General features: G+C 43.7%; 1 protein-coding gene across 1 annotated transcript; it reads right to left on the reverse strand.

Moving 5' to 3' along the window:
- Nucleotides 1-415: 415 nt before the first annotated feature.
- On the reverse strand, nt 416-8,467 carry LOC143414221 (uncharacterized). Its single transcript, XM_076878125.1, has 8 exons — nt 8,359-8,467; nt 4,637-4,990; nt 3,944-4,276; nt 3,759-3,857; nt 3,206-3,535; nt 714-1,040; nt 511-601; nt 416-458 (listed from the first exon to the last, which is right to left on the reverse strand). Exons 1-8 carry the CDS (start codon nt 8,393-8,395, stop codon nt 416-418), a joined length of 1,614 nt encoding a protein of 537 aa, XP_076734240.1. The 5' UTR covers nt 8,396-8,467.
- Nucleotides 8,468-9,515: the final 1,048 nt, after the last annotated feature.

The raw sequence follows: 9,515 nt of genomic DNA on the forward strand, positions 1-9,515 counted from the left end.
TCAGATCTGGTATTTGTAAGAGCGCCAGCTGTTGGTCAGAAAGTGACATTACAGGTAACAGTCAATATACAGGACATTTAAGGTAGAAAATGCACAAACACACAGATCAAACTGATTGATCAGCCATCAGAGGAGTCAGATCAATGGAGCTGCTTCTGTTCCTGATGTCCCCTGTTTGATCCTGGACCTGAACTCTCCCTGCAGAGGAGACACAAGACAGTCACACACACAGTAAGACACACACACACACACACACACACACACACACACACACACAAACCTTTGACTCTGAGCAGCACTCTTTTGTATCTCTTGATCTCCCCGTAGACTCTACAGCTGTACCTCCCACTGTCTCTCTCTGTGGGCTGTTTCAGGGTCAGACTGAGGTCTCCAGGCTTCAGCAGAGATCTTCTCTTCATCTGTGTTCGGTCTCTGTAAACCTGGTGCTGTTCTCCAGGCTGATCAGAGCCGTTCTTATACACGTGGACCTTCCTGTCATCATTGTTCCACCACACCACCTTAGCATCTGCAGGCAGGTCTTTTGTGGTTTTGAAAGGTAGCTCTACAGACTCCGCCCCCTCCTCCACCTCCACCTGACAGACTGAAGGACAACAAATTTCATAAACAGTCTAAAGCACAAACTAAGATTTGTGTTCATGAAGATCTCATCATCTCTTCTTCTTCTGCAGCTCACACCCAGCAGCAGCACTGACCTCTGACTTTCAGCTCCACTTGTTTCATCAGGATTTTTTTCCCCTCCCTGTTGCAGACGGTGCAGGTGTAGATGTCTGCGTCCCAGTCTGTGGGGTCTTTCAGGGTCAGACTGAGGTCTCTAGTTTTCAGCAGGTCTTTATTCATCTGTGTTCGGTCTCTGTAATGGTTGTCCTGATCTTCAAGCTGGTCAGATCCGTTCTCATACACGTGGACCTTCCTGTTGAATCTGGTCATCCACTTCACTTTAGCATCTTTAGGCAGGTTTATAGTAGTTTTGCAGGGCAGCAGGACAGATGCCTCCCCTGAATCCACCTCCACCTGGGGGACTGAGAGGAGTCACAACACAACATGAGCTGTGCAGCAGAAGCAGCTCTGAACATGTTTTGTCTGAATGGAGAAAATGGCATCTTTGCAATGAAATCAAGTTTGACTGGTTCCAGTCTGAAACATGTTCAACTGAACAGAAACTGTCTTATTTGGTTTCTGTCTAATCAGCAGCAGAGCTCTGTCTTAAAGAACTCTGCTGTTTTATTTCAGAGTCAAAGACTTTTTTGCCATCTTGTTACCTGAGAGCTGTCCTATCAAGCAAGTTTGATTTATTCAGACTAAAAAAATATTGAAATAAAATAAAAATGTTTCAAAATAAAAGCAAAACTGAATTTTAAATGTCAGCAACATCTAAATGAACATGATTCTCTGCATGCCAGATACATTATGTCATAAAGACGTCTGTTCTGTGACATGAACGAGTTCTTCTTTCAGAAACAGCTCAGCTGAGAGAAATACAGACTAGTCAGTACAATTCATTAATAAAGACATCTGTTTCAGCAAATTCATTACTCGTTTTCAGGTGATCTGTTGTATTAGTGATTCCATTAATGTAAGAACATCTGCTTCACCTCTTGTTGGAGACAGAGTCAAAGCAAAGAAAGGCAATTTGATGGCAGCACTGTCATGGGCCTGTCCTGGGACATGAGTATCAGGCCCACTCCAATATATTATTAGTCATTATTATACTGCTGCATGGGCTGGGCTGTAGTTACATCGTAAGGTTTTAAAAACCGAGCTTTAAAATGAACAGTGGTAATAAAAACCGAGAGAGGCCGACTGTGATCACCGACTTTTTAAGAGGCTTGTTCAAATTACATGAAAAAAGACAACTGTCATGGGTCTGTAGTTCTGTCCACGGTTTTAGGGAACATATTTGGTTTTAAAGTAAGTTACAGGGCTTTTCCTGCCTTTCTGAGGGACTTGCATATGCAATATGATGATATGCATATCAGCATAATTATGGATTATTATGATTATGATATTAAAAAAGACACACTGTATGTTAAAGAAAACACAATAAGAAACAGATTATATTAGTGTTTGTTTTATGTGTATAGATTTTTAAAAATTATTATTTATGATATAACACGGTCTATAAATGCTTCGTAAGAATAGTTCTATAATATTGTCTATCATTACTTTGTTATGGATTAGGTGCAAGATTTGTGAAGTGTGGATAATTAAATAATAGATTAATGCAATAGCAAACTGTGCCTTGTTGTCAGATGGACATCGAGTGGAGAGTGATAGATGAGATGAGGAGATGAAAGAGTAAGAGAGGCAAACTGAGTCACAGGCAGAGCCGAGTTTATTTTGTTTCCTTATGGTTCCAAGCACGTTCACCAATCTTTGCATTTAATGTCTACAGTCTCGGATCAGCACAGCCCTGCCCTCCAGCACTATCACAGCAGGAGCAGCAGAAACCCCACAAGAGCAACATTGTACCCATCAGGTAAACATGGAATATGTTTGCTTTGCCTTGTCCCCACCTGATGACAGTGATATAGTATGATGTGATTCCATATTAGATTGTTGATGAATGCGGGTTGTTGTTATTCGGCCTTTTCTCTGTGCCCCTTTTGAACTTTGAGCACCCGCCCATTTAAAAATCTCTGCACAGCCTTGTCCCTGTTTATGTGTATAGGTGTTTGGACATGAGTGTGTGTATCCGGAAGAAAGAATTACAAGAATCATCAGGCTGAGGAGAGTTCCTGCTCTGAAGCCAGCTGATTGCCTTCATCAGTTGCCTCTCTACTTAAGCGAGTGGCTGAGCTTCAGTCGGTGCTGGATCGTTGAGTTCACAATGGGTTTGTTAGTGAGAACTTTGTGTGTGTGTTGCTTGGCAGTTTAATTCATGTGTTTTCTCACTAGGTATTGGGAACTGAGAGAAGCCACTGTACAGATTTGGAGTTGGGGTTGTCACAATTCACGCCACAGACGTGAGCACTGTGTGGGATTCGGGGAGAAACAAGGTAAAAACTATGTTTTGTGCTTTCTTTGTGCCTTTCTGTCCTGCTTTTTAGGACTCTATTTTCTGTCTCCTCAGTTTTCATGTCTAGAGTTCAGTTGGTGTGTTTCCTGTTTTACTTTGGTCTTTGTCTCATGTCAGTGTGTCTAGTCTAGTGTGTCAAAACCTTTGACCTGTATAAGCAGCACTGACCTCTGACATGGAGGTGCACATTTTTCCTTGTCAGTATGTTTCCTTTCCTGCTGTAGATGGTACAGGTGTAGGTGAAGTTGTCGTCATCCGTTGGATATGTCAGGGTCAGACTGAGGTCTCCAGGTTTCAGCAGAGATGTGCTCTTCATCTCTGTTCGGTTTCTGTAAAACCGGTGCTGTTTTTCAGGCTGGTCAGAGCCGTTCTGATACACATGGACCTTCCTGTTGTTTCTGTCCCTCCACTCCACCTTAGTGTGTTTTAGGAATTTAAATATAGTTTTGCAGGGCAGCTTGACAGACGCCACCCCTGAATCCACCTCCACTTGGTAATCTGAGAGGACAACAAAGCACAACACGATGACATCAGCACCAGCTGTGATGGTCACATGACCTCCCTGCGCCCTCCTTGCCTTCTAGTCTCAATCAGATTGTGTCTCAGTTTGTTCCTGACTCGTTCTTTGATCTCACGATCTCATGTGTCTGGTCTGAACACAGTCAAGAGGCCACCTGTTAACCACTGGTATTATGGGTAGTGTAGTAGGAAAGACTCTTACCTGACATGTAATAGTGACGTAAATAATATAAAAGACCTCCAAAAATCACAAAGACAAACAGGAGAACCAGAAGATCTTTGACCCAGGATGGAAATGGTTCTGTGGGGAAACATAAAACAAAATGACTTCTAATCTCTAAGCTGTGTCTACAGTATTGACCTTTGACCTTTATCTCCAGCACTGACTTTTGACCTGCAGCATGACTTTTTTTCTCAGGATGTCTTTGTCCCTGTAGATGGTGCAGATGTATCGTCCCGTGTCTTTCACTTTGGGGTGTTTCAGGGTCAGACTGAAGTCTCCAGTTCTCAGCAGGTCTTCACTCATCATCGTTCGGTCTCTGTAAACTTCGTCCTGAGTCATAAGGTCATCATTTCTGTTAGAATACTCATGGACTGTGATGAGTCCGAGGTCAGAGCGAGTCCACTCCACTGTGGAGTCCTCAGGCAGGTCAGGTGTTGTGTTGCAGGGCAGGATGACAGACTCTGACCCTTCCCTCACCTTCACCTCCACCTGCTGGTCTGAGAAGACAAGAAACCAAAGTGTCAACCATAGAAGTGGCAGCAAAAGGCCTCTAAAAGTTTTGTGTTGGGCCATGCATAAAATTTTAATGTGTTTAATGTATGTACAGATGTGTGTGTGCTGAACCTCCCAGAGGTAAACATAAACACATCTGCACATGCACAGAACGAATTTCTTCTGCTTTGCTTCTCTTGTTTTGCTGTTTTCACTGAGGTCAAGTCTACAAACGTTCCTGCTGGGCTCATCAAGACCTTCAGAAACCGTTTAAGAAATACTTTGCTTTCATTTAACCTCTGACCTTTCTCTGTAGTACTGAATACGACATGTAATCACAGCAGGTGTTAGAATTTGATGCTGACCTTTGACCAGCAGCTGGATGTCTCTGAGTTTTCGTTCTTTCCCTCCAGCACTGATGGAGCAGGTGTAGTTGCCGCTGTCAGTCTTTGTGGGTTTCCTCAGAGTGAGGCTGAAGTCTTTAATGATCAAAGCGTAACGATTCATTGATGTGCGTCTGCTGTAACGCTGGTTTTGTCCTGTAAGATCGTCTCCTTCTTCTCGTTGTTGGTGTACAGATTTGGGATCAAGGTCACTGCGAGTCCACATCACTGTTGGATTGTCCTCAGGTATAGAACCTGAGTACAGACATGATAGTAGGACAGACCTTTCCCCCTCATTCACCTCCACCACCACCACAGCCAGAGCATGCTGGGAAACTGGAAGGACAGAAACACAAACACAAATCAAATGAATGTTGTGGGTTTGACCCAGAGTTAAAAGATGCAATACAACCAACATTATCTTCATCCATCCTATTCCACTTATCCTAGTCAGGGTCACGGGGGGGAGGGGTTACACCCTGGACAGATCACCAGCTTGTCCCAGGGCTAACCATTCACATGTTCACACCAATGAATTACAAATTAACCTAATACCATGAACTGCATTTCTTTGGACATTGGAGGAAGCCAGAGTACCTATAGGGAACCGACGTAAACATGAGGAGAACATGCAAACTCCACACAAAAAGACCCCAGAGAAGCAGTGGAGTTGGACTCAGGACCTTTGTGCTCAGAGGCAACAGTGCTAACCACCAGAACACCATGTAGCCCAAGAACGCATAACAGCTTCAGTTATACACAGCATTCTTTTCCCAATTCAAAAAAACTATTGATACAATGTCAGTAACACAGAAACTGGAGAATTATAACAAACCTCACAGGCCATAATTTCCATCTTGTGTGACAAGACAGATGACCAGTCACACTCCTTCAGGACAGTCACAGTTTTTCACTCCAACAGTCCACAAATGCTCCAAAACATGTTACAAAGGCAACATGACATATTTACTTATTAATTCACAAGGAGGAATCTTGTTGCTATTAGGAATCTATATTCCATACAGAAATATTTTTATCTTCTATCTTTTAGTGTAGAGCATATCTAAAAACCATAGAGGCTCTCACTGTTTGGAGGTGATGGAGCTTCACTGTTTTCCAGAGAACTTTGCACATTCAAGCAACCAAAGGACTTGACATGGATTATGAAGTAGTATAACAGGAACGACTATCGGACCATGTGTTTTCCAGCTGCCTGTGACAAACAGCCAGATAAACTAATCCAGTGTTTGACAGAAACTGTCATGCTTTCCCGTGTCTCCCTGGCGTTCACCTCTGAGATCGCACTGTTGTTGTTGTTTCTCTCTTCTTTCTCTCTCCCTCACTCTTCTCTGCAGGGCCCTATTTCAGGAAGCCGGTTTAGAAAACTCAGAGTGAAAAACGATACTCAGGGTTGAGTAACCCCGAACTGTCCAACTCGGAATATTCGGTTTCAGAAAGGCTGATAACAATTAGTTCAATCAACGCGGAGTTGCTTTAACCCCAAATTAAGCGCGCGCACGAGGATACATAAAGCCCTGATTAGTGGAGCACAGATTAAGCGAGTCACCATGGAGACGGAGGGAAAGAAGGCGCGGTCAATGTATTTTACAGCGCTTGAGGCCGAAATTCTGATGGCAGCATATGCCGATAACATGCAAATTTTGCGGAAAAAAAGTAACACAGCCTCAGCTGCAAAAGAAAGGGAGCATGCATGGCAAAACAAAGCCGACAGAGTCAATGCGTGAGTGTTAATTTAAACATTGATCGAGGGATTTCCACCCATTTAACACGTTATTTTATTATATTTTATTTTTTATTTTATACATTTTATTTTGTGATGTGATGTGAGCGGAGGTGCAACCCAATAGGCCCCAAACGTTCCTGGCAGCAAGTAAAAATGAAATATAAAAATATAGTCCAAACAGGTAAGGTGTAATTGTATTATGAGCCATAGTGCTTGGTCTGTTTGTCCGATGTAAATCAATTGCAGTTAGAGGCTACATTAATTTTCCCTCTGTAAGCACTTATTGAAATTATCTGAGCACATTACAAGTACATATTTGCTTACTCTGTATGCTCAAATGTGGCCTGTTATAGCCAACAGAAAAAAAAGCGGAGGCCCGAAAAACAGGTGGGGGTCCTCCACCACCACCACTCACAGAGCCTGGCCACTTGGCTTCCACATTTGTGATAATGTTGGCAGCATCACATATGATCTTCACAGTGCAGAGAACACAAATTAGCATCCATTACTATAATGAAATAATTTGTTAGTTTGAAATGCTACAGGGAACTATGTACCTGTACATTAATGCTGTGGAAAGACTTCCTGTTCACATAGTCTCCTTCATTTACTGAAGGAGCAATGATTGGAATGTGAGTGCCATCTGTACAGCCAATCACGCCTGGGAACCGTGAAAATAAATGTAAAATTTAAGTAGTAGTTCAAGTATCACCACATCATGAATTAAGTTTCGTTCATCCTGATACCTGCAATTTTGTGGCATCCCTCTTTGATAAATCTTGTGGGTCTATGACCGGGGAACACCACAGACGAGTACAGGAGACGTTTCAGTGCAACTGTAACATTCCTGACTGCCCGACAGACGGTAGCCTTGGAAACGTGCTCAGCGTCACCAATATTATACAGAAAGCTCCCGTTTGCAAAAAACCGAAGTGCAATACAAATAATATGTACAGAACTGAGAGGATGTCCGCGATGTGTCACATGAGCAATATTAGGCCTGAGGATGTTATTCAAATAAATTATAGATTGTGCTGAAAAACGGTAACGTTCACACAGAAAATCATCAGGAAATGATAAAATGTCCAAACGCGCTCTAATCACTCTCTCCCGGCGGAGAGCTCTGCGGAGAATTTGGGCTTCAACATCTACTGGCTCTTCAAGGAAGGGGCACGCCATGTCTGACACTTCCTACTGTCAGGTTTCCGACAAAGGGGCGGAGACAGTCAGGGTTAGTTGTAGTAAACCTGCTAGGGGGCAGGTTAGCTTCACGGAGTGTGTCGTCATAGTAACTCAGTCAGAATTAATCTAAACTCGCTTTGTGAAACCGAAAACCCAGAGTTTTCGTTAACTCAGGGTGTACTTACTCAGAGTTTGCACTAAACCGGCTTCCTGAAATAGGGCCCTGGGGTTGAACTTGTTGTGGGTTCCACCCTCAGGCCTGTGCCCTGAAAATAATTACTCACCTGCTGCTCGTTATCTTGTCACTCGAGCCTCTGCTCAAGGTGACAGCTCAGTGTTTCCGACTGCTGGATCGTTGAACGACACTAGTCAGTGTAGCCCCGGCTATTTCCTGTAAATTCTCGTCTCTAGTCTTTTCCTGACTTGTAGTCATGTTTTCTTTTATATAGATCTTCCTGGACCTGTCCGTGTTTTCATCCCTGGAGTGTGATCATAAGCGTGTGTGGTTTTCCCTCCCTTGTCCCTGAATTACCTGGAGCTCCTTTTCACTTGTACCTTGTATATAGCTCCTGATGATATTGTTTGTTTTTAGTTTCAGCACAGTCCTGCTCTTGCGCCCGCTCGTTCGTTGTGACAGACCGATTCAGTCAAGTCATGAACTTTGACGCAACTCACTGGGCTCTCATGTCTGAAGACCTGCTGCACTTCAACACATTCATTTTAGAGCGAGATAAGAGAAAAGCTGATGATGAGAGCAGAGAGAGGAAGGTGTACTTACCGTGCAGGAGGATCACAAACACCACAAACATCTTCATGTTCCTGTCAAACTCAAAGACTCTTTAAAAGCCCTTCAGGACATCAGCTCACAGCAGCTTCACTTTCCTCTGCTGATCATCTACTGACACTCTCACACTGCTCACACTGTCACAGCTCAGAGTTCAGCTTCACACTTTGTTAAAGCACATCTGTGGAATGAAGTCCAACCAGCCACAGATCACTTCTGAGGGAAGAGGAAGACGTCGGCTTTCCTTCTAGTTTCACGCCTGAGCGCTCCCGTTGGGGGGGGGGGGGGCGACTGCTTCAGCCTCAGCCCAACACGCACAAAGCTCCACCTTCAGTCCTGACACTGAAACATTGACTGTAGCTACAATGATGCAGATGTGTTTCCATTCAGATCATGGACATAAAGCAGCTCCAGGATGAACAGTGTGAAAGAACTTTTCCAGGCATGAAGCTCAGCCAATCACAGGATAGGGCATGATCAGCTGACAAATCTGCAGGGATTTGAAGGTTCTTTGTGCGGCTGACAGAAAGTGGATCAACAGGTGTAAAACTATGAGGAAACACAACAGTCTCCCCTTTTCTTAGGAGTCAGTTTTGGCAGCCTGACATGATGTCTGGCTGCACACATATTTGAAATGTAAAACAAAAACCGCTGAAAACTGAACAATAAAACCATCATGCATGTAGCATGATGTGTTGCCCCGACATCGTGCTACATTGTATAGGCACCAAACAGTTTTCTCATGCCCATTTGCAGAGAGTAAGGGTGCCCTCCATTCGCAAGGTGCGGCATCAAATAACCATCTTGCAAAATAAAACAAAGGACTTGTCAAGGGGTCCGTTCTTCGTACCTCGCTTACTACATCCAAGATCAAATCATCGCGCTAACTCTGAGCTCGCTATTCCAGTTCTCCGAACACACCTGCTGTTGACGATTAGTATAGCTGGATGAAGTAATGTGAGATCACTGGGTAGTAATAGTGGGTAAGATACATGAAGCGGACATACCTGCGTGGCCACGATCTAATCCTGTTTACATAAAGTAAACCTGCTCCCGAGCAGGTTTACGCTTACGGATCTGTTGCTATGACAGCAAGTCCCGGATGAGCTTCGGAGAACCGAACGATCCAAGATCACGCGAAATTGTCAACA

The sequence above is a fragment of the Maylandia zebra genome, linkage group LG3 (assembly GCF_041146795.1).
Source record: "Maylandia zebra isolate NMK-2024a linkage group LG3, Mzebra_GT3a, whole genome shotgun sequence".
Lineage (NCBI taxonomy): Eukaryota > Metazoa > Chordata > Actinopteri > Cichliformes > Cichlidae > Maylandia > Maylandia zebra.